The 25902-nt window shown below is 33.0% G+C and overlaps 1 protein-coding gene across 4 annotated transcripts in view; it reads right to left on the bottom strand.

Moving 5' to 3' along the window:
* Nucleotides 1-25902, bottom strand: part of Spag16 (sperm associated antigen 16) — a 985522-nt gene that overhangs the window by 898536 nt on the left and 61084 nt on the right. For 2 of the 4 annotated variants that reach the window (XM_074071657.1, XM_074071655.1), the window contains exons 8-9: nt 23259-23328; nt 17142-17248 (exon numbers count right to left, since the gene is read on the bottom strand). In XM_074071657.1, the coding sequence (XP_073927758.1) occupies nt 17142-17248; nt 23259-23328 (177 nt within the window). Of the gene's footprint in view, nt 1-6337; nt 8313-17141; nt 17249-17667; nt 17737-23258; nt 23329-25902 lie in introns of those variants that run through there. The other 2 variants (XM_074071654.1, XM_074071656.1) reach the window with 2 other exon arrangements.

Below are 25902 nucleotides of genomic sequence, written 5' to 3'. Positions count from 1 at the left end.
ATGTTAATTTCTTGGTTTAAATAATTATATTGTGCTTAAGTAAAAGAACGTGTTTTCAGAAATTATATACTAAATTACTTGATAAAGGAAAACAATAAACTAAAATGCTAAAAAGAAATACATAAGTATAGTATTTTGACATTGGGATAAGAAAAGGTTTGGGGTAAGAAAATATTTCTTATGCAAATGGCAGTAAGTATAAGTACTGATAAACTTGACTACTTTAAGAATCTGTATTCATTAAAAATAATGTAAGTAGAGACGGATATGGTGGCACATCCCTGTAATCCCATCTACTTAGGAGGTGGACATAAGAGGATTGTATATGAGGTTAGTCCTGGCAAAAGTTAGGGAGATCCTATCTCAAAAATAAGCCAGGTAATGGTGGTACACACCTGCAATCCCAGTCACATGGGAGGCAGAGGACTGAGGAGAGTTGTCTAAGGCCAGACCTGGCAAAAGCATTAGATCCCATCTGAAAATAAACTAAAAGCAAAAGAATTGGGGTGTGACTCAAGTGATAGAGAGACCATGAGTTCAATCCCAAGTACTGCAAAAAAAAATTCCATAAAACAAGAAATTAGTGTCAAATATAGATTTCAAATATACTTCAAAGACCAGCAATCTAATAGAAAAATGGGTAAAAAGAATTATGAATTATTATTCTACAGAAGTTAACATATAAATTTCCATTAGTCAAAAAGTACATGCTCCACTTAGTCGGAAAAATGGAAATTAAGACCTGCCAAGGTAACATATTTTACTCATTATATTGGCAAAAATCAAAAACCCTGATTATACTGACTGCTGAAAAGGATGTAGAATATTAGGAATTTGGTGTGCGGGTTTGTAAATATGTACAACTGGTTTAAAAAGAATATGATATGATGTAGTAAAATCCCATTCCTAAATCCACTCTGGGTTAATGTACTACAGAAAGTATTACCCAGGTGTACAGAAAGAGGTGTACAATAATATTCAGGGCAGCTGTTTATTACACTAAGACTATTAAAGCAACCCAAACACCCTTTAATAGCAGAAGAGAAAAATATTATAAAATTAACTACAACTACAGATAGCAACATGGAAGAATGTTAGAACAAAACACCATATCAACAAAGCAAGTTGCGGAAGACTACGTATATTATCCTTCATAACTTGATGTTATATAAATTTAATTTATATGTCACAGTCAAATATACACATGATATGTTTCAATTAAGCAAATATTAATTGAACATGTTTGTTTTAAATTATGGTATATTTAATTCATAAATTCACTTTTTATAAATTGGTATTTTAAAATACAGATACTATAGTCATGACTAGCTTTCAAAATGTAAATCCTAAGCATTATTACAATCTCATTTTTATGTTTTCTAGATGATCCATGGTTATATATGTATAATTCATAATAAATAGCATTTAAAACCTGAGAATAATCAGAATCTGTTGTTTTATTCTGATTCACATTTGGTCTCTATATGTTAACAGAATAGATTTAGTGTAATATAAGTATTTCCATTTATTTAATTTTCTACTCAGAACAGAATTATAAACAAATTGGCTTAATCCTAATGTATTTAATAGGTACAATATTATGAACAAATACTTTGTTAATCTCTGTCCTCAGGGTTTTTAAAGGAATTATTTCAACTGCTGAAGATAGTTAACATTATTTTCAAATTATTAGCATGAAGATTCCCATTTGCACATTATTGTACACTCTTTTGGACATTACATATTTTCAAACTCTGAAAAAATGTGAAAGTAATTTATTAACTTATGGTCTTTATATGTGAGAAATAGAATGATATAACATTCTAAGGCAATATTTACAATTACTGGCAAAATAGCACTCAGATCCTTTGTTGATGCCAGAGTAGCAAGGAATAATCACTGCCCACTGCCTAGAGATATTCAGGAATACTGTACTAAATGTAACTAAATTCACTGTAGCAACTATGCAAGGTACCAGCATGGAAGTGGATTAAACCTCTTATATGATACATTGTCATACAAGTGTGGTGTAAAAAATGAGGACACCCTCTATCATGCTAGAGTCAAAGAAAACTTTCTCCTTCTTCACATTTTCATATGGTGGTATTTAAACTACAATCTATTTCATCAAAGCACTGGTAAATGTTATTTGAAATATGTTAAATAGGAATTCATGTTTTAGCCAGGCAAAGTGGTGCACGTCTGTAGTCCAATTACTCAAGAAGTAAAAAATAATAATTTTTCATTAATTGTATCAAAACATAGAAAAGCACCTATAGAAGTGAGCATTGTGTACAGTTTCAATAAGCATACAGCACTTTCAACAATTAACAGGGAGAATGCAAATGTTAGAGCATGAGACTCACCCACCATAGTTCTCTGATCTCCATATTTCTATTTGTATATAATCTGAACTAGGTAAACTATACTATCAGAGAAAACTATTGCCTAATTTTTCTACCATTACATAATGAAATGATTAAAATGGTTAAAAAGTAATGAGCAAGAAGCCTTTAAAAGACTTCTATTCAGTGGATTTATGTTGCATTTAAAACAAAACAGAAAATAGCATTAAAAATTAAAGATCATTTACCTTACCTTTGCAAATAACCTTTTATACAGAAACACTATCATTACTCTAATATAAATTATGTTATGGGAACTGTGTTACAGATATTACATATGTCACAGAATCCTGAAAAAAAACTTTGATGAATACATTATTCTTTCTAGTTTATGGAGACAGAAACACAAAAGTAATGTACCATGTTTTTACAGGTAATAAGAGGTAGATCTGAATGTCAAATATAGATTAGATTTCAAAATATTTCATATTCTTAAAACAGCATCTGGCAAAGTCTCTTAATAGATGCAATGCTGAAAGAAAATGGACTATGATAGCTAACTTATGAAAGAACTAAATAAAGGCTAAAAACAATATCCTTTGTTACCTTAACAAAATATTATGTAGCACCTCTAAACAGCTAAAGGAGTTAAGATAAATGGTTAAAAATGAAAACTCATCCTTAGCTTATGAAAACTCATTCATACCTATGATAAAGCTGCTGTTTTTTTAATAGCTGAAATAAAGTAAATAAAGTATTGAAGTAAGTTTTAAAAAGCCATCCTTATATAACATGTGTTAGTGATTAATAACATTAAATTAAAATATTGAAAAAGTACATCTTGAATTAATAATGGCATTTGAAAGTTTTTTTAAAGGTTAACATATAAACTTTAGCAAAAATATTTTTCTTCATAAATAACTCTCAATAATCATTGCTAAACCAGGAGCTGCCTAAGCAAATAATATAATCATTTTAGTGTAGGCTTCTTAATGGCTCATCTAAAATTTTTTTAAACTTTATTTAAATATTAATATTATATGTATACTTCCCAAACTATAACAAGTATTTATTTCTTTTAGCCTTTGACATTGGAATTATTAAAATATAAAATATTTAAAATTTTTTGTTGTACATACTATAGTATTTATGTTTACAAATCTGTTTATGCACAGATGCCCTCTGTTTCTACCCATCTGGAGAAGAAATGTCTACTTTTTCACTTTCTTTATTGAAGTATAATGAACATCACAGAGAATTTAGCACCTCAATCAGCTTAAGGATAGGGTTTGCTGATGTTAAAGGCATTCATAACATTGTGCAACCATCATCCTCATTCACTTCCAGATCTCTTTTCATCTTATAAAACTCATACTCTATACCCACTAAACAATAGCTCCCTATCTCCCCATTCCAGCAGTTATGATATCACCATTTTTCTTTATTATCCATATCTTTGGCTACTTTAGGATAATTTTGGCTAATCTATACAAGTGAAGTCATATCATACAGGTCTTTAGACTAAGTAAATACAATAAAACTTCAAGATAAATCCCTGAGGCTCTTTCCAATAATATTTGAACACACAAAACTTCTCCCATGAAGAAATTCAGAACCTGACAAATACTGGGCAAAAAGCATTAGTGGGCACTTGGGAGACACTGGAAGGAATAAGATTAAACATGAGGTCATAATTTTGAACCAAATGAACTAATAGAATGCACCATTACCAGGAACTCCAAAGGTAAAGAAATGAGCTTATTTGTGAAATAAGATAATAATTTGTGAATTAAGTCATATTCATTTTGAAGTGATGGTATTAGCTCAAAATGGAAATTCTTATACATTGCTGCAAGTATTGGTGGAAAGCTATATTACGGTAATCATGAAAGAAGTGAAAATTTGAATTAGGAAACTCATTTTAGGAAAACCAACTCTATTTAATAATATGAAATGTTGTGGAGAAAATACATTTATTCTGAGTTAAAAATTACAGAATATAATCCAATTTAATTTGTTCAATTTATAGTACTTGTGATAATGTTTTGTTGTGATAATAAGAATATTACCAGAAAAGCATGAAGATTGATCTACCTACCTACCTATCATCTATCTAGTGGACAGAGATGCTATAGAAAAATATGAGACAATGCACTTGAAAATCTTAAATCTTCATATTTCCCCAAATTCTCTAAAACTGCAGAAATGGCCCGCTCTCCCTGTTAAGATTAGCATGCCTCCCTGACTGCAGGCAATTCAAAGTTCTATGTCTTGAAAGATAACATATGTCTATCTTACAGAATATTCCCCACCCTCCTTTCTGACCCGAAGAACAATGTCCCTTTAAGTCATAATAAAACCTAGCTTGAGAAATAATGTCTTTATTAAGAGATGAAAAGGCTAAAAAGATGAAGGAACTATACTAATTATCTGACATGTACCTGCGGGTGCCAAGAGAGTACAGGTAGGATTGAATTCCGAAGCTGTTTGATTCAAGGGATCTGGAACCTAAAATTGGGCATCAGAGAGTTTATCAATACAAGAGAATGCTCTTAAGGTACAGGATTCAACATCCTGGCAAGGGCCTTGGTGCTAATATGATGCCAGGATGGCTCTTCCAGGTTGGAGGAAAAGTGATAACCAAATTAAATGAAGTATAAATGCCAAACATACCATAAAAATTGAGGGAAGAAGGATCAAATGACTCAGAGATGACATACTTTGCAAGGGCAAAAGCCCAGTGGGATAATCATTTCCCCATGATGACAGAAGGATATTTCCCTTGGGAAAGAAGGATTGTACTGTAAGACAGATGCAGTGTCACTAAGAAGCTCAGTTGCGGTTCTCCTCTTGAGTAGTAGGAGGAAACTGTTAGTCAGTTTTTCATTACATGACAAATACCTGAGAGAAAAAAAAAAGGAAAGATTTTGTCTCACAGTTTCAGAGATTTCATTCCACACCAACTGACTCCATTCTTTCTGGGCCTGAAGTAAGGCAGAATATAATGGAGCAGGGTGAATTGTTTGAGCAAACCATCTCTCATCATGACAGCCAGGAAGAAGAAAGAGACATGATGAAGGGGTTACAGACAAGATAAAGCCTTCAAAGGCACACACCCCACCCATTGACCTACTTTCTCTAACTAGCCTCAACCTCCTAAAATTTCCACCACTTCCCAAAATAGCTATCAGCAGGGAACAAAGCTTTCAACACAAGAACCTGTGAGGGTACATTTAATATTCAAAGTATAACACAGATATTAAGGAACTAGGCTTCCTGAAAGCAAGGGTTAAGAGATACCGTTTTAAGCATAGGCCAGGTAGCAGCAATGTCAAAATCAAAGTGAGCATAAGGTCAGAGTAATTTTCATGATAGCCCGAACCACAGAAAGTTAGAAAGAGAGTATATGTAACATCCTTAGTGATCAGAAAGATGGGAAGCCAACAGTACTGATGCTCAATCTATACAACCATAAGAAGTTGAGGATGAATGAATGTTCAAGACGCTGAGGGCAGGCACCTCACAAAAAGTCACAATCTCTTGCTTGGTTTCCAGACCTGAGCCAGTTTTCAAACACTGAACTTCCTCACAGTGAGTGAAGTCAGGTCTCTAGGAAAACAGATCATGCAACATGATAAAAGTATACATGATTCCTCCATTTGTTTCCCAAAGGTACCACTACTCAGGAAACCACATACTAGAGAAAAAGGAATACTCAAACACTGGGAGACTGTTGACACAGAGTCTAGCATTTTTTTCTTTTTATCTATTAGCATATAATAGTTGTACATAAAATACATTGTAATATTTATGCATGGGCTTACAATATATCTTAGTGAAATCTACCCCTCCATCATTCTGCCTCTTCTCCCCTCCGCCTTATAAGAACAATTTCAACAGGTTTCATTCCTCTATTTTCATGTATTAATACAAAATACATCTACCATATTCATACTTATTCACCCTTCCCTTATTCCCATGCCCCTCTTACTGGTGACCACCCCAGAAAAGACCCATTTTACCCTCTTGCCCTTTGTTTTTTAAAGTGTATCTTGATAGTCCAAGGGAGATTCACCTTGGTACTTCAGGCCTATATACATGGTGCTTTAATCAAATTACCCCCCATTACTTACTCTTTCTCTATCACCATGCTCTCCTAACATTCAAGCACTTACAGTGCGTTACTGTAATATTATATGCATATATAATAGGATTTTGCAATATTTTTCATTCTCTAGCATTTTCTTCCCCCCTCCTGTCTCCTATGGTCCTCTCACACAGACTCACTTTTTCTCTCTCTCATCATCTGTGCATTTATACATACATTTAACTTATAGGTTAATATATGAGCAAAAACATGTGCTCTTTCACTTTTTTGAGCTTGGCTCATTTCACTTAACATGATGTTCTCCAGTTCTATTCATTAACCTGCAAACAATATAACTTCTTAAATAAAACTCCGTTGTATATATATACCACATTTTCTTAACCCACTTGCCAGGATCACAGAGGTCCTTGACCTGAAAGGGATCAGGGAAGGAATGAACAGACAAGATACATATTGAGAGGGCCAGAAGGCTGATGACCAAATGGCCAAATTTTATTTTTCTCAGCAAGCTTTATACAAAAGAGGAGGAGACTTAAACATCAAAAACACTCTGACCTAGTTACAACCTTACTGTTTTTGCCACCCTGCATTCTTACTGCCAGTGTCCTTGACTAAGTATAAGCTTCTTTTCAGTCAAGGGAAACTATTTAGCGTTCCCTCCCACCGTGATAGAGACAGGGTGCACCTGCAGATTTCAACCTTGTCGGAATGATGCTAAGCCACAGTGACCTTGTCAGACTGTGGCTTTTGGTTCCCAACACTCATTCACCAGTTGTGGGCATCTGGGTTGTTTCAAAAGCTTGGCTATTACGAATAGTGCTGCAATAAACATGGGTGTGCAAGTGGCTCCATCACATCCTAGAGCATATTCCTTTGGATATATGCCCAGGAGTGGTATCGCTGGTCATATGGTAGTTCAATTTCAGTTTTTTGATGGACCTCTATACTGCTTTTTATAGAGGTTGCATTAATTTACATTCCCACCAACATTGTAGAAGTGTTCCTTTACCAAACATCCTCACCAGCATCTGTTGTTGTTTGTGTTATTGATGATAACCATTTTGACTGGGGTGAGGTAGAATCTCAATGTAGTTTTGATTTTCATTTCCTTTATGGCCAAAGATGTTCAGCATTTCTTCATATGTTTATTGGTCATTCTTTTGAGAATTGTCTGTTCAGTTAATTCATCCATTTCTTCAGTGGCTTGTTGATTCTTTGAGAGGTTAGTGTTTTGAATTCCCTGTATATTCTGGTTATTAATCCCTTGTCAGATATGTAGCTGGCAAATATTTTCTCCCATTCTGCAGGCTGTCTCTTCAGTCTGGTGACAGTTTCCTTTGCTGTGCAGAATCTTTTTTAGTTTCAGGCAGTATCATTTGTCAATCCTTTCTCTTAATTGTTGAGCTATTAGAGTTTTATTCCTAAAGTTATTATCGGTGCCTATGAGGTCCAGTGTATTCCCTATTTTTTCCTGCAGTAATTTCACCATTTCAGATCTTACATTAAAGTCTTTAATCCACTTTGAAAAGATGCTTGTACAAGATGACAGACAACTGGGGTCTAATTTTAGTCTTCTACAGGTGGAAATCCAGTTTTCCCAGCACCATTTGTTGAAAAGGCTATCTTTTCTACAGTGCATATTTTGGACTCCTTTGTCAAAAATCAGATGTCTGTAGTAATCTGCATTGGTGTTGGGGTCTTCTATTCCATTCCATTGGTCTTCATGTCTGTTTTGTGCCAGAATCATGTTGTTTTTATTATTATGACTCTGTAGTATAGCTTGAAGTCAGGTATGTGACCTCCAGCATTGCCGAACATGATTTTGATACTCAGAGACTTGCAGTGTTATAATGTTCCCACTTCCCATTATAGTTGATGTTGAGACATACAGAGACAGAGAAATACATAAAGTACTTGTGAATTCAAGTGTGATGCATTTGATACATTGTAAGAACTTTTGTAAAAACCACAATATACCCCAACCCAGCACAATAATAAAAAAAAAAGTACTTTCCAAGACTGACTCACAGTGAGAATAGATCCATGAATACATCTGGTAATTACTTCCCCATCTCTAAAGAAGTAATGTGAAAGGACTTGTGTGGTAACTGGCAGAAGTCTCTCATTAATTCTTGACCCATAGAGGGAAATGCCAAGTGGTAACCTTTAAAACTGCCCTATCTTCTGATCAAGTTAATCAAATTAATATCATGCACTAGTGAGGTTGGTAAGAATTGGCAGAGATTAAACAAAGGATGTAGATTCAGGAGTTCCCATTATTATTATATTTTCACATAATTCCCTAATCTAGTATCTATTAGAGAGAAAGAGAGAGAGAGAGAGATCCTAGAGGATGACAGCAGCCTACTTCAAACTCAAAAGAGCAGCAGCTAAAATTGTAGCTGATCTGTCTGATGTGGTATCTTTGTAACAGTAAATTAACATGTCCTCAGTTAAATAATGTATAGCCACTGAGGTGACAAATGCACTCTTTTTTAACCCATCAGAAAGGAGGAGCAGTAGCAATATGCATTCTCTTGTGACAAATGTTCTTTCCCAGGTTTTATGACCCACAGTCATAAAAGAGTCTGAAGGAATCTCTATTGTCTAGAAATATCACGGAACATCACTAATCATATATTAGTTAATCAGAATGGATAAATGAGATGTTTAATGATATTTAATAAACTTTGGACTTTTTTATGATAATTATGTAAAAGAGGTGGTTGATGCAAACAGAAGGATAATTCATGCCCCATAATTTTTGGCTACCTATAGATCTGCTTAAAGATAGGTACAGTTTTGGAATATCAGGAGAATTTATGATGCTGTACCCTTGTAATGGAAATTCATTACTATCTCTGTACTATCTCATTCGAACTTCATACCCATTCACAAGTTCATACCATGATTCAAAATGATTCACATGACATTTATGTATACCGATTAAGATCTATAATCTTTTAAACAAATGAACAACTTATTTAGATATCCAAGTCAACCCATAAGACCCTTAAATTCTTCAAACATTGCAAAAAGTTGCAGAGCATGAAGCTAATTCATGATGGGTAAGTAAGAAACTAAGCATCTGCAAACTTAGTTTCACATGAGGAGGTATATTTTTACCTGAGACATAGTACTGTGCTATTTGTGGTACCTTTACTGGAGCAATATTCATTATGAAGCTGCTGATTTGATGAATATTTTCTTCCCAAACCCCATTAGTATGATATATAGCAAAGAAGCAGTACAACTTCTTTGCTTCGGGCCATATAAATTCACCCACTAGGTTTAAAAACATATTAATACTGTTATCTTTATTTCACTACACTGATAAATCAATCAGCTGAGCAAGAAGGGGAAAGTGTCCTGCATGTACCTGTCAGACACAAATGTAGCTCAGAGGACATAAACAACAAGGAAACTCTAAAGCCTGGGGCATGCTGAGACAAACTTATACAGGGGAAGTTGAAGCATTTTATATCCTCGATCTTGAAGAATGAATATAATTTAAATGATGATTAAACCAAGAAAATATTTCCAAAAAGTCCAAGGTCTATAATGTAAGGTATCCTGACCTTGGGCCTTAAGAATTCAGTAGTATTCAAAGTATCTGTGGAAAATATGGCTGTTAGAAACCTCTAATAATCCCTAATAGGAGAGCCTCAGTACTGACTTCTAGACTTCTAAAGAAATGGCATTCCAATCTTTGTTGATAACTATTATTACATAATCTTCTTTTAAGAATTAGTTCCTACTGTGGTCATGAGCTCTGGTAGAGACTGAGTACTTTTAATACAATGTGATTCCATGACCTGAGCTGCTTCAGCATGAACTGGGAATACAATCTGGCCATCAAAAGGAACATGTAAAAAAATTCATCTTTAAAAGAAGGAATTATAATTGAAATTGGACTTGAGTACCTCAAAAAAGCACAAATAAATACACTGATTAGTGGTTTTGGCCCCCAAACTTTTATTCCTGTTTCAGTGCCACATATCCCTCAGCTATAACTATGGCTTTGTGAGAAATTTACCATGACAAGCTATCAGAGAATGCAAAAGAAATCTTTCCTAGTTTCCAGATGGATTTGAAAAACATGTCACTCAAATTCAGCTACAAGTGAATATTTACTGGATTATAATTCTGCCAATGGGGGTGGGGGGCTCTGAAATACAGCGGCAAATGGAAAGACTTCATGTGAACAGAAGTTTGGACAGTATATCCGGTCATCTAACTTACCTGGAAGGAGGAAAAGCATGGAAAATTAATGTGTACTTATTTATGGGCAGTGGCTATCAGTTTGCTGATTGGTTAGGAATATACAGAAGAGTAACATTGGAAAATTTCGGATAAGCTATGGAAATGGTAATAACTGGACCTCTCAAAAATGGGCAAAAGTGTGAGAATATTTGTGTTCCATGTATATGATAACAAGCCATTCACTGCAAATAAGGGTCTCAATTATCAGATTGATAATATGCTCTACCCTGTGAATGCTATATTTTTTCCTTAGTTATACTGCTGTGTGTTCAGTGGGCCATTAGTTATTACATCAAGATAGATGCTATGCTTAAGCTCAAAAATAAGGATTACTCCTAATCAAAGTTATTTTGGCTTCTATTTGATGCAGAAGTAAATAAGGAACCCTTGTTATAGCAACTTACTGTGGGAAACCAACCATTCACCTATGGGCAGGTTTATTACACTGTGACACTTCATTTTGGAAGGTCAATGATTTGTTTTCACTAGACAAAATATCCATTCATTTGAAATGCAAGGTTCACTCTAGAAAATATAAATTGTGATTGTAAATACTCAAGACTTCCTCAGAGAGAGGCCATTTACAAAGACAACTTGTATACCTTAGATCTTTCAGAGATACTTGGAAATTGACTTGGGATGGATGCCCTTTCCTAAGCACCCTCTAGTTAAGCAAGGAGCCTCTTGATCAGTAGCTATGTAGCTCAAGTCTGTTTCACAGTAAATTTTATGGGATTGTGGACCCCTTCCTTGGTTATTTCTCCAATTTTGGAGTATATACTTAGAATATATATTAGTCTATTAGTAAACTCTCCCTAATGATTCCCTGATTTATGAAGTACTACTATGATAAGAAAAACAAAGTAGAAGCCCTAGACCTTGCCATCTCAACTAAGAGAATAAAACTTAAAAGCAAAGTACATTTCTATGAGAACTGTAGAAATTAATGCCGCCATAAAACACTCAAAAGACATAGACGATAGATAAATCCCCCATCACATCCCCACTGAACTTGCCGTATGGTCTTAGTAGAAAATTTAGTAGAATCTTTAAAAAAATGTGGATTATTATAAACTTAAAAGGTGTGGTCTACAATTGTAGCTACTATTCTAGGCTAAATATTTACCTTCAGTATTCCTAATGCAGTACAGCCACATAGTTACAAATATCCTTATTTATTGTTGTGATATGCCACAAAAATGTTTCTAAAGAACTCATTTTTCAATAAAGCAAATATGATTATGATGTAACAACAATGGAATTAGTGGTAGACCATCACCTAGAAACAAATAGCTAGATAGAAAAGTGTAAAAAATTATTAAAAGCATAAGTACTATGTTCATTTAAAAACAATATTCTCCAATGTTTTTCTTACACAGTCATTAAAACCAAAGACTCATAGAGCTACAAGTAGTCCTTCCCACTATGTATGAAAGCCAGTCTGCAGAGCCTTTCATCATGCTCCAACAACCCTGGACTTTTTTATAGATGTCTTAATTTGACAGGGAAGAAGTCTTCCACCATGGCACATATGAAAGGTGCCATCTATGATTCTCTGCTTGTTTGCTCTCACTTTCTAAGTAGAAATTGAATTGTTGCTAAATGGTGATTTTGGAGAGGACCTTCTTGAACCTAGCAAAAACTTGGGAGGATATTTTAGTACTTTCATGTTAAAAGGTAAATGTCAAAGGAACGCTAAAACAACCTAAGATGGAAGGACCACTAAACACTCAGACCATTCAGGATTGAAGAAATGGGTCAACCCATCAGGTAAAGAACTCCAGTGAGCCAAGGTGCTGGCTAAACAAAGGCAAACTCTGAATGAGAACTGAAAGGGAAAAAAAGTGTATCAACTAGGCATCACTGTTGAACTATGAATATTTTGTTGAATATATGTTATTCAATGATTTCTTTCTTGCCCCTAGTATTATAGATTAGATGTTTCTTCTCCTATACTCATATATCTTCCATGGTTTCATCTCCTTCTAGACAGATCCTTCCTCAATAATCTAACTTCCACCTACAGATTCTGGATTCTGGTAACACTTGTTCTCCCACTGTGACTCTAACACAAAAGATGGTAGCAGTGTCCTGCTATTATCCAGCTCTGGATTGTCTCACTGTCTTCTACCTGACTACTAGGTATTCTATTACTTATGTACTCACTTCCTTATTAAAGGTCATTTTATTCAAAATACCTAAAGTAACTTTCCTGACTGAAATCCTGAATATTTTCCTGATTTTGGATTAATGAAGATGCAAAACATCAGGGATATTCATTAAATAACTGCTTCAGAAATGCAAAAGCAGAGAAATAATTCCCCTTTCTAATCTCTTCTTCCCTGTTCTAAGTAAGGCTACATGGTAATGCTTTTGCGTGTACACTAAAACTACTGCCTAAATAAAATGGACAAGCATGTGTGTTTTAGAACTAAAGAAAAAAAAACAAGCATGGAATAACACTAGAGCCCTTCCCTCATCTCTGGCAAACTCTGACACCTAACCGTCTGAGAAGATGGAGTAGAGTGTGAGGTTATGGTGAGAAAGGAAAGCCAGGCTTAGTAAAATTTGTTAAAGTACTTCAAACCCCATGTTCCTTACTTGCTCCATTTACCCAGCCAATGTTAGTGCTGCGTTCTGCTCAGCCTCCCTGACTGTACTGCTCCAGTGTCCCTGACAGATGAGTTTCCCACCCACTCACAGAGAGCATAGAGTCAGTCCTCACATACCTGGCAATGCAAAAGACTCATGTCAGTTAGTAGTTTTGATATGGCACAGAAATCAATATCATAAATGATCAACCTGAGACAGTCTTACAGCCTAATCTAGTCCATACAGCATTCTGAATTCTTGACCAAAGATTAGTAGTCATTTGACGAAAAAAACTATTAATTTACATTAATAGTATTAATTTATTAATTTATATTAATAAATATGAATGTAAACTGACTCTAAGAAAAATAGGAAAGAAAATTCAAGGAGCAGAAAACCATCTTTAAAAAGCCCAATTATGGTGTTTGAGGACACTGAGGTAAGTATTGCATCAGTTAACACGCAATGGGCTTCTAAGAGAAAGAGGTAATTGGAGAACAATAAATAAGCTTTGGAACTAACAGTCTTTAAAATAAAAACAAATTCAGTGGTAAATTTTATAAAGCCAATTCCCTAGCATACAGCCGGAAAGCAAACTTCAGAAGACACATCAGAACGCAAACCAAAGAAATAGAAATATGAGAGAAAGATTAAATTTAATAAAATACTGATTTAAGAGGTCAAAATTTATGTATTACAAATTTCAAAATGAGTGAATGTAAATACTGTATTCAAATAAATAATAGAAACAAATTTCCTGAGCTAAAGGAACACACCAGGCTTAAGATCAAAAAGTTCTGTTTATGTGACAGATAAAAAACAAGAGCAAATAAATAATAACTTCATGTAGCTGCATTCTCATGGAATTTGACAACCCTTTCTAAAAAAGAGAAAAAAATGAAAATAGAAGAAAAAATGGGGATATTAAACTGGAAGTTTCCACAGAAACACCAAGGTTCAATACTTTCTGTATTCCAAAAGAAATGTTAGAACACTCAACAAAATTTGAAAGGATTTACTAATAATAGTTAATTGACTCTTAAATTTTTCACACATATAAAATACATAAGAAGGTAAAGAGCACAGAAATGAAGAGGATGTGTGAGAACTTCTTTAAGACCATTTGTGAGTCTTACTCCTCCAGGGCTTGAGGAGAGTCATCATTCAAAACACAGTTTGAGGCCCTCTAACAGTAATTCACTAGAAGGTGATAAAAGGAGAAATACATTGTTTTTAAACATATCAAGACAGTAACAAAAAAAATCACCCAAATAAGAAAGGAAACTGAGGTATAACATTAGGGATGGTGGCCCACCTCCCCACTTATATTATATAAATGGAAGTACTGCTCCAGAAAAGAGAATTGTTCAGCAAAGCTGGTAGTATGAAGAGCTCATACTAGTGTTCATCAGGGCAGTAACTTTCAGAATCTGGCAGGTTGTGATCTGAGCCATCACAAGGCAGTTCAAGTCAAATAATGACTTCTCTATTCCTCTTTAACTTTCTTCTCTATTCCAAATTTGACCTTGCCATTTAAATTAGAGGAGGAAAAAGAAGGACCACACAGTACTACTATCATGACTCCTCCCCACCTTCATGTAAGCCCAAACAAAATCCTCACTGAGGGAGAAGAAACTTAACTCTATCATATGTGAAGCTTTTATAGTATTTGAAGCTGGGTATACTTGATTACTGCTAAGAGAATATGATTTCCAACCGAAAGTGAATATAAACTAAACTAATAATTTTCACAAAGTCTGAAATTAATTTTCACCACAGGGTAAGGGTTGAATTGTCTCCACTAAGTAGCTTTAAAGTTTGATAGGTCACATAAATAAAGTTGCTTTCAGGATTGAACCTCAATGTTCTACTTTTTCAAAATACTGGTATGCTGGTATGTTGTATTGCATTTGGTAGTTTGTGCATTTGGTGTTTTGTGGAGGACCACAAAACAAAAAGAATCAGATCAATAGCAAATTTTGGTACTCTCTAAGACAATAAAATAATGCCTTCAAAATTCTGATTCGGAATTAGTTTAAACCTAGATCTCTAAAATCAGACCAATATGAACACAGTGTAAAGTTGAAATCCATTATCTTCATAGGCCCCTTTTGAAAATTACTCAAAGAAATACTTCAGAAAAATGAAAAAAGTCAATCCTTGAAAGAATAATGTGAGAAATAAGTGCCAACCTCAACTGAGTGTGAGATAGGAAAGTACTAAATGGTGGCTATTTTTGTCCCTGATCCTATGTACTCTGGCTATCCCCTTTCCTTCTCTATGGTTCTAGTTACAATAGTTAAGTCTGCAACAAATCACATTTACTTAAACATAATGCATTTAAGTGCTGTTTTATGGAATTAACTTCTTAGTATTAATTTACATATAAAACACATATAATGGACAGGAATACCTAATCAATATAAAATATACTACTTAAATCAGTGAAGTGCTATAAATGTCTCTATTTAGCCAAGGGAGTCCATAAGTATCATCTAAAGCAAATAACATAAAAAATAGAAGTAAAACTCAGCCATTTGTTATAAAAACAAAATTAAGAGAAATATTAGTAAAATTGGTTACTCAATGAGAATGAAGATTTTATTACATACTTAGGCCCCTTTGTAAGACCTCAATTTTTTTTACCATGCTGGAGGTATTACAATATATATTTCAATGCATAAAAAATAATATATTACACATATATGTAAAATGTGCACATATGCTATATTTTCTTAGTTTTAGTCACATAAAAAGTCAACCTTACATTACATATATAAAGTCTTATAATCCTTAGCACTTAATGCATAACTGAACAAATCATTTCTAAGCAGGACACATTACCTGAAAGAGCATAGTTATGCCAATAGTAGATGAAAATGATCTTAATGACAATCACCACTATCACCAAAAATTCTTAAGTTTGATATGCATTATATCTCAAATACCATAAATGAGTAGTGATAACAGAAGAACAGTAAAGTACTCTGAAAAGCACCAAAAGGTTATTGCCTAAAAATTAAGTATAACCTAAAAGAATTTATTATTTATTTTATTCTAATATTTTATATAATACCTGTTTCCAATGAATACCTTAAAGGAGAAAAAGTTATTGGCACTACCTAAGTAAATGGTATAATTTGAATTTACAAAAATATTTTCTTCTAGAGTTACTACTCTTCAAGGTTATTCTAATTACCAATATTTTAATTAAAGAAATGCCAGCTGTTATAGAACTCTGTGATAACAATTATCTTTGTAAGGAAATTCATTACCTCATCTAGAACTTTATGTAATTTTCATAACAAGAAACTAAAACTCTCACGTTTGTGTAATTTTCTTTCTTTTACAATTTTTAGTCTCTGACCAAATATTTTAATGTCATTTTAAATCATCACATAACCAGTATGGTCGCAAAACAAAGGCACTGACCACGTAGTCCATAATTCTATTTCACACTATTTAAAAAGAAAACTAAGAAAAGTTAGAAGTTGTACCTTAAGCAAATAAACAACAGATGACCCAGGAGTATTTATTTTGGACAGAGTTAACTGTCCAAAGTAAAATAATGGGCAGGTGTGTGACATAACCATGATTATGTTGGGGTAGATGGGAGAGACATTCATTGAGCTATCCCTATCACTAATAAGCATGTGTCCCTGATATAGCTAGTTGCTGATAATATTTGTAAACCTCCATTTCCCCTCTATAAGCTAAGGGACTTGTACTATGTACCATCTAAATTCCTTTTCTGATAAAGGTAAGTTGAGTATATGGATCTAAAGATCTGAAAGTTAGATATGAATCAATGGAAACATAAATAAATAGCACACCTTTGCATCTTCTTTCATCTTTGTACATTTTTTTTGTTCCCTGGCTTCACGAAGACCTTTCTGAGTAGGACCTTCTGGCCTATTTTCTTCTTCACAGATATGACCCCCTGCAAGATATTAGAGTTTGTTCTTAATATGCATATATTTATTTGTAAATATATATATATTATAGCCAGAATTCTGTATACCAAGGTCCTATTAATACATACCTTATAAGTTTTAAACTAATGACATTCAAGCCAAATCAAAATGCTTTAAGTTGGATCTAAAATTCAGTTCTCAAAAACACAGAATGGTATTATTCTAAGCTTAATGAAATAGATGGTGAAGCCAATATACAATCATGTTATATTCATGTGTTAAAATCAAAATTGTGGAAGGCCAAAGGAGAGAAGGATAAGAAATGACTAAATTTCCCAAGTAGAACTGAATAATAAAAGAGTTTTTTTAAAGAATGTTATGTTAATAAAATTTTATTATCTATTCTTCTTAATGTTGAAAAGAACAAAAAAGAAAAAAATACAAGGTAATATTCCAATACAGTTGCAACAATGATCTCCTAACTCTCCTGGACATGGGAAGTCCTAATGGAATCCTGTGAGGGCAAAAAATAAAGACAGGAAAAACTGTTTTGCTTTCACACCAGAAATTTCTATATACATACACATATTCAGGTACACATAATTTTCAAATGAATTTCCAAAAGGAAAGCAGATTAAAGTAACTATTAAAGTAAGATTTATTAAAACATAAATAAAAGAGACAAGTCAATGTGATAGATTATAGTACTGGATTTATAGTAGAGAACATATTGAACACAAAAGTTCTTTGATGATTTCAATGTCAAGGCCTTCTTAAAGAATCCTGAGACAATGAAAGCAAGGAATCACATGGCTGGCCCTTAGTTTCTATTCTATTCAGTTCTAGTTCTAGACAAAGGAGAAATTCTTCAAAATAACCTCCACAATAGCACAAAAGGGAACACTCCATACCCAGTGCTGTATGATAATGCTAGAAAGAGCTGGGCATCCAGACTGCCTATACTCCTTCCATGCTCATACAAGTTACAATCCCACAGGACCTAGGAAGCCATAGTGTTAGGGGAAAGGCAGCAATTACAGCTTGATGTGATACAGGGAAAGTTTTCACTTTCAATTTTATTTTATTGTATTTGTTTCTCATATACCAAAGGTGTTAACTTGATAATAATTAAAACTAATAATTAACATTTATACCTCAATGATCTTTTCTGTATAACAACCATTGTTCTAAACAATTTATGCATAATATTTCATGCAATTGTATCACTGAACCCCACAAAGGTCACTATTTTTTGCTCTCTTTACATATAAGAAAGAGAATTCATACAGTAACACACACAGGGTAGAAAGAAAGCAGTCATGAATGAAATCCACGTCATAAACAGATAATTCCAGGAATATAGTTAGATTTCATGAAGCATGCAAAATATAATTAAACATCACTTCTAAAAGAACATTTAGCAAGAAACAAACCAACAAATATAGTAAGAATAACAAACAAAAACAGAAAATCCCTAAAGGCTTAGTTTGTATGCTGCTACTCCACAAGCAAAATGCAATTACAAAAATACATACACTAATAAATTTTTAGGAAGACATTCGACACTTTGAACCAAAAGAGGAGGATAAACACTGCAAAATATGCACTAGACTAGCAGAGAGATAATAGCTCTCAATTATTTTCTAATACACTGCTAATAAACAGGACTTCCACTCCCCATCAAATAAACATCATTTTATTTATACATAGATTTATATAACAAGTGAGAGGCTCAGACATTAATGTGTATGCAACATCCATGATTAGGTGCATAAAATTCTCTAATTCTTAATTTTCAGTAAAATCCAGCAAATTCAACTCCCAAGTAGCTGGGATTGCAGATATTGCACCAACATGCCCAGCCCAAGATACACTGACTTCATTTATATAAATTTTATTTACTTGTAACTTCCAGTTTTAAATTTCATCTATTTAGTCATTCTTTAATGTGTGTACAATGTTACCTGATTCAGTAATTAATGTTAACCAAATATGCTCAAGTCCCTGTATAAATGTCAGGAAAAGCATGAATACTTTTATGTAACAAATGGTGATTAACTGCCACCTTTGCCAATTCCTAATTTCCTTAAAGATCAAGCATAACTGTAAAGATATTTAACTGGAAAAAAATGTTTTGAATAAACTATTCATAATTTTAACCCAGAAGGATAAATAGAAATTTCTAAGAGATTAGGACACATGTAAGCTAAAATAAAAACCAATCACATATCCAATTGGAATAAAAAGCAAAAGTAAACAAAAATAAATTATAGAAATGAAAGAAAATATATCTGAAAAGATTGCATCTTTCTAAATTACAGCACCTACTCTATAGAGTCATATGAAATTGGCATCTCATAATGGTATTCCGTGCAGCAAAACAAAACTAAATTTAAAGGGCTTAACTTAAAAAGTTAATCTAAATGGAGTAAAGAGTTCTTTGGTTGCTATATAGGAATATAAAGATGCTGTGTTATATTGCTAATTTGGGAGTACTAAATTAAGGGGTATTTCTTTACTACATAGGACATTTATTTCCTCTGTAAAGCTCTGAAGTCAACTGTCTCAATTTTTTAACTTCACTAAACAGTTTCATCTTCTAGCTATTTATCCTAAATTCATAATTTCCTATGATAAATTAAGATATATAAAATAGCATTATTTGCATCATTATGTGGTAGATGAAAGCATTTTCCATTAAAGTTGCAACCTTACATCAAACCAAATAATATAAATTAATAATACAACACAGCAATAAAAACCAGAATAGTTTATAAACTTTTTCAAAATTAATTCTCAAAAAATAGTTTTAATTCATAATATGTAATACCAAAGTGTTTTCTATACAGTTCATTACAAGTATTTGATACATATTACCTTTCATGACAATAAAGGCAAACATAATCCATAATTGTCAGTTTAAATATCTAGTCAACAATAATTTACTAGTTTATGGTTTCTCCTAGAAACTGTTCTACTTTTCTACCTACCACATAAAAGATAAATGCAGAATTGAAAACTCTTTTTATATGAGAAGGTTAGGCTCTAAAGTAATAACATCCTCTCTTTGTGGTAGTAATTATGAGTAATTTTTGAAACATATTCTATTATTGTCTAAATTTTTTATACTCAAATGCCACTTTCATAGACAAAGTGGAGTATGTTTAAAATTCTTTGATAACTCTGCTCTAAATCAATCCAATTTTCATCTTATTCCCTAAAGTTCAATTAAGTAACAATTAATTTGTCTTGCTAAAGTTCAGAGAAAATGATAATTTGTCATCTTCTAACTTCAAAGTGGATACATTTAATTGAAGAAACTGCCATACAACATCCTTGCTAAAAATAAACAAATGGATGAATGGATAAAATATGAGGATTGATGAGAGGGAAACAAATGAGAAAGATAAACAGAAACAGAATGATATGAGTTTTTTTAAACTAAAATAAGCAAGTGAAGAGATGGAGTAAAATATGAAAAAAAAATAAAAATAGCTTCATATGTATCAAAAATTGTGAAGGACAGTAGGGTTTATACAGAACAATCAATAAACCAACTAGTCAAATACTAGTAGAATATAACCACTACCAAATAGAGATGCAGGACATTTCCAATACATTTAAATATATTTTCTTATCTTTTACTTTCACATGCCTTGTAAGTATTGCCATACAATACTTTAATTTTTGTCTTAGTAAATTTTATTTTTGGAATATTAAGAAAAACTTAGTCTCTATTATAATTGGAAATTAACATTTCAAATTTTCTTAGTTTCCTTCTGGTATACTTATCTTTCTGCCCAAAGAAAATCTTTTGATATTTATTGTACTACAGACTTGCTTACAATAAAATCTCTCAGCTACACTTTAAAATGTCTGTATTTCACCCTATTATTTGAAGAATATTTTTGGACATAAAGTTCTGAATTAAAAATTTTCCACAAAGATGCCATTCTGTTGTTTCCAGCCTCTGTTATTTCGTACAAGAAATTACCCTTTTATTTGTATTGTTGGCGACCTGTATGTAGTATTTTTACCTTTCTTGCTGCTTAAGATTTCTCGTTACTTAAATTTTGACTATGATGTGTCCAGCAATAGATTTCTTTGCGTTTATAGTTAGCTGTTCTTCTTAACTCTGCAAGGTGGTGTTTTTCATTGAGTTCAGGAAACTTTAGGCCATTTAAAAAATATTCTATGCTCTATTACCAGTCTTCTCTTTGAGACTCCCATTACACATGTATTACATAGACAAGTTTTCCTTTAATCATTTTCTCACTTTTCTTTAGAAGAGATGATATTTATTGATCTTTCTTCAAATTCTCTGACATTTCTGTCATCTCCAATTATTTATGAAGTGCATCCAATAAAATTTTTAATATTAAAGTTTAAAGACTTAGTGTCTTCTCTGTTGGGTTCGGACTTATTTGGGGCCTATGTCCTTGTTCTTGCTACCTATGTCTCTCGTTTGGAAGGATGTATACCTGTGTCTGTCTCACCACTGTATATTGAAAGTGGATAAATTGTTTGATTTTACAGGCTCACAGTTGAAAAGAGTTTGCCATGAGTCTTGGATGAGACTTTGGATTTTTGGCTTCTGAGTTGGTGTTACAAAAAGTAAAGAATATGAGGCTACTTGGGTGGAACAAATCTACAAGGTATGTGAGAAGGATATGAGGTTTGAGGGAGGAGGGAGTTTAACACTAGAGTTTTAATGTCCTCACCAAAACTCATGCACAAATTTAATCCTCATTGAGGTATTAACAGGTAGAATCAACTGGGACCATTAAGAAGTGATTGGATAATGAGGACCCTATATACAATAAAATTTTCATTTTAGTTATTGCATTTTCCAGTTGTTGAATTTCAATTTCCTCCTGTGTGTGTATTTGCATTTCTCTGCTGAGATTCCTTATCTATCCACTTATTAACGTCATATTTTCTCTTAAGTGCTTGAACATATTCAAAAGAGCTGCTTATCATTTTCTATCTGCTAAATCCAACACCTGAGCTATCTCAGGGTAGGTTTACATTTATTGCTTTTTGTCTTCAAAAGCAATAAATTTATATATTTATAAATTTTAAATTATGTATTTGTCAGTGGGATGACAAATTGTAAAGATTCTGAGAAACTGACTTCCTCTGAAGGATATTAATTTTGTTCTAGAAGGTGGTTATATTTTGGGTTGATCACTTTGAAATTCTTGGCTTAATTTTATTATTTGGGAGGATTTATAGAAAGCTCTGTTTCCCAAGGCCTTGTACTTTGGTAAGACTCAAACTCTAAACTCTATCTCCCCTAAGAATTTTGTGGAAGCCATGCTTCTGGTTTTATGGGGGTGAGGGTTACAGGATATTGAATATTAGTGTTGATCTCTCTACCCAGGCATAGCTAGAATAGCAATGTCTCCCGTCACTGCTTGACCTATAATTTCTAGTCTCCTTTTAGTGCACAGGACTTTCTTCCTCTGATAAGTATTCTTGTTAAGCATATGCAGCCCTACAGCAATTGCCACACAGAACAGACAGCTCCTTATTACAGCTCCCTCTTTGCAGTGCTCTTTCCTACAGATTCTGGCTTTCAACAGCTCTGCAGTTCATCAAAACTGCCACACTCTTCTTGACATACAAAGTCACTCAGGCATGAAACCATGGTTGGTAGTGGAGCTCACCTCGTTAATTTTATTTTTGTCATTTGCCTTCTGTGACTTGTGCTCTCTATTGTCTAAAATTACATGCCTCATCTACATAGTTTAGTTTTACAGTTATTTATGGAAAGAAGGCTACAGTGTACCAAGCACTCCATCGTGATTGGACAGGAAGTCTTTCCATGATGGCTGACTCATAGTTTTCTCTAAAGCTAATCTATACAGTATCATGTCTATATTTCCTATTTATCATTTTATTATACTGTTGACTTGAGAACTAGTTACCACAATCCCTATTCACTTTTAAATATCTCTAGAATGCAGATCACTGATAAGGTTGAGAAATCATCAGATTAATATTAAATTAGAGATTTATTATATTTTACTTTACCTTTAATTTCAGGAACATGAAAACTATTTCCTATGTCTATGTTTTTCAGTGTTGACTGAAGTCCTGTAATCTAAAACAGCAAAAATTAAAAGTATGGCATTATATACTGAATGAGATTTAAAAGGTTAAACAAAGTGCAATGTCTAAAAGTTGATTATACAGTATCAAAATATCTCTTGAATTACTGCTTACAAATTAAAAAAAACAAACAATAACTAATGAAAACTTAATTTTTAGTTAAAATTCAATCTCCACTAGAGAATCTTTAGTTATCTACCATGGCTATGCTTTTGAAACACACATGTCACAACACAGTTTCCTGAATTGAGATGAATCCTCATTACACATCTTGATAATCATTCAGCTCCGTATTTTAAGAGAGATTTTCTTCTTTTTAAATGGCTCATCTTATGTCTATAAACTATGACGTAAGTAAAATTTGGAAAGTAATATATGAAGAGGTTATTTTTATACCCAAAGCTCTTAATTCACTTTCCACCCACAGATACTCCCCTTTTATTATTTAGACATGAATTTATAATTAAGAACATTTATTAGCTGAAGAGCATACTTTTTACCTATAGTTTATGAAGAACAGACTTAAATTTAAAATTCAACCGTAAACAGCTATCTCATCTGTCGTTGTATATGGTTACGCAAACACAAAATACAATTTTTTAATTAAATACAAATATACACATTTTATACTATCACTAAATAACATTATTTCTTTATTAATAGAAAATAGTTAAATTATAACCAACAGATTGGTGCTAATGAAATTCTTGGGTAAAAATATGTGACAAATTAGTATCTATTCTTTAAGGAAAATGGTTTACAAAATGTAAAATAATCTTATTTAGAATAGCATAAAATTCATAGGATAATTGTTATCATAGAATGGGAGTTTGTGTATGGCCCATACCCTGTTCTCTTGTTAACATCACACAATAAGATGGGGTATTTGTCACAAGTAATGAACCAGTATTAATACATTATTACCAACTGAAATTCGATCTGTTTGAATTTTACTAATTTTTCTATAATATCTTCTTTTTATATTCCTTACATTTAGACATTATATCTCCTTAGCCTCCTCTGAACTGGGACAGTTTTTTAGACTTTCCTTGATTTTAATGGTTTTAAATGTTTACAGAAATATTGGTTAGGTAGTATTTTGCAGAATTGATTGAAATTTGAATTCTCTTGATGTTTTTCCCATAGTTAAAATGGAGTTATGAGAACTGGGAAAAAGGCAACAGAGGAGAAATACATTTTTTAGCACAGCACATCACAGGTATTTGATGCCAACGTGACTTAAAACTGATGATATTACTCTTGATCACCTGACTGAGGTAACTGCCAGATTTCGCCACATTAAAGTTATATTTTCCTCTGTATCCACTATACCTTTGGAAACAAATCATAAAGTGCACCCAACACATAAAAATTGAGTGTTTAAGTTCCACCTCTTGAATAAAGAAATTCATGTTATGGGAGATTTCTTTACTCTCCCCCATTTACTCAATCATATATTTATACCATATTTTTATACTTTGAATTATAATCCAATGTTATTTACTTTGTTGCTCAAATTGTTACAGGTTTCAACTGGGAACTCTTTAAATTTGGATTCTATAACGAGGAATCTAACTTCAATTTTCAATGTTTGACTACTAACAGCTTTTAAGCTTTACCCCCTCTCTTCCTATCATGCCTACATCAGGACAAAGTGATAAGAACACCTAGGGACTATCCCTCTGGCACTGGTGTGAGACTCAAACCATGCAAGATCCTCTCTCATGAGAGAGTAAGAGTTGTCATTCTGACTCTAGCCCCCAACCACAATAAAAAATAAATAAATAAATAAACCTCAAGCCAGTCTCCTTTCCTTGATCTTTCCTGCATTTCAGAAATGCTTAGGAGCATCTATGCTCTCTCAAGTCAATTTTGAAATAAAAGTTTTCACACCCTCTCTGTGTGGATGACATCATCAATCTCAACATCCAAACCAAATTTGAATGGGGATCAAAATAGCTCTACAGGTACCCAACACAAATGCTTTGTCCATTGGCATATCCCATTGTTTTTGTTGAGTATTCTTCCCCTCCCTCCCTTCTTCTCTTTTCCTCTCTTCTCCCTTCCCCTCTTCCCTTCTCTCTCTTTCTCTCTCTCTCTCATATCCTTATTTTCTAGTATAGCTAGATGCTCCAAATGCTCCAAACACATCTTATATGTTCCTTACCCAGCCCAAAAATCAGCCAGTTTTCTAGTGAGCCTTGGTTTCTTTTCTTATTTTTAGAGAATGATGATACAAATCAAAATCTGCAAACAGGGTATACTCCTTATTGCTAACATGTTACTAGTTTTAGATCTTTTCAGCCAACAGACCAATAAACTGTATATATTTATTATACTATAGGTGCATCATATATACTATATGTGCATATAAATACATATTCTGAATTAGAGTCTCATCATCTAAAAACAGTAAAATATAATTTATTATACATTTATACTAACAAATATATTTTCTTTTTTGGATCATGGAGCTCTAGTCCTAAATTTTGAATAATATTTTCAATAAATTTGCAAAACTATAAACAACTAAAATTGTACGTTTTCCTTTAAGTTTTAAGTAAAC

Source organism: Castor canadensis, chromosome 4, assembly GCF_047511655.1.
Source record: "Castor canadensis chromosome 4, mCasCan1.hap1v2, whole genome shotgun sequence".
Taxonomy (NCBI): domain Eukaryota; kingdom Metazoa; phylum Chordata; class Mammalia; order Rodentia; family Castoridae; genus Castor; species Castor canadensis.
Note: the sequence above shows the minus strand (reverse complement) of the source record. Positions and strands in the feature narration are given on the sequence as shown.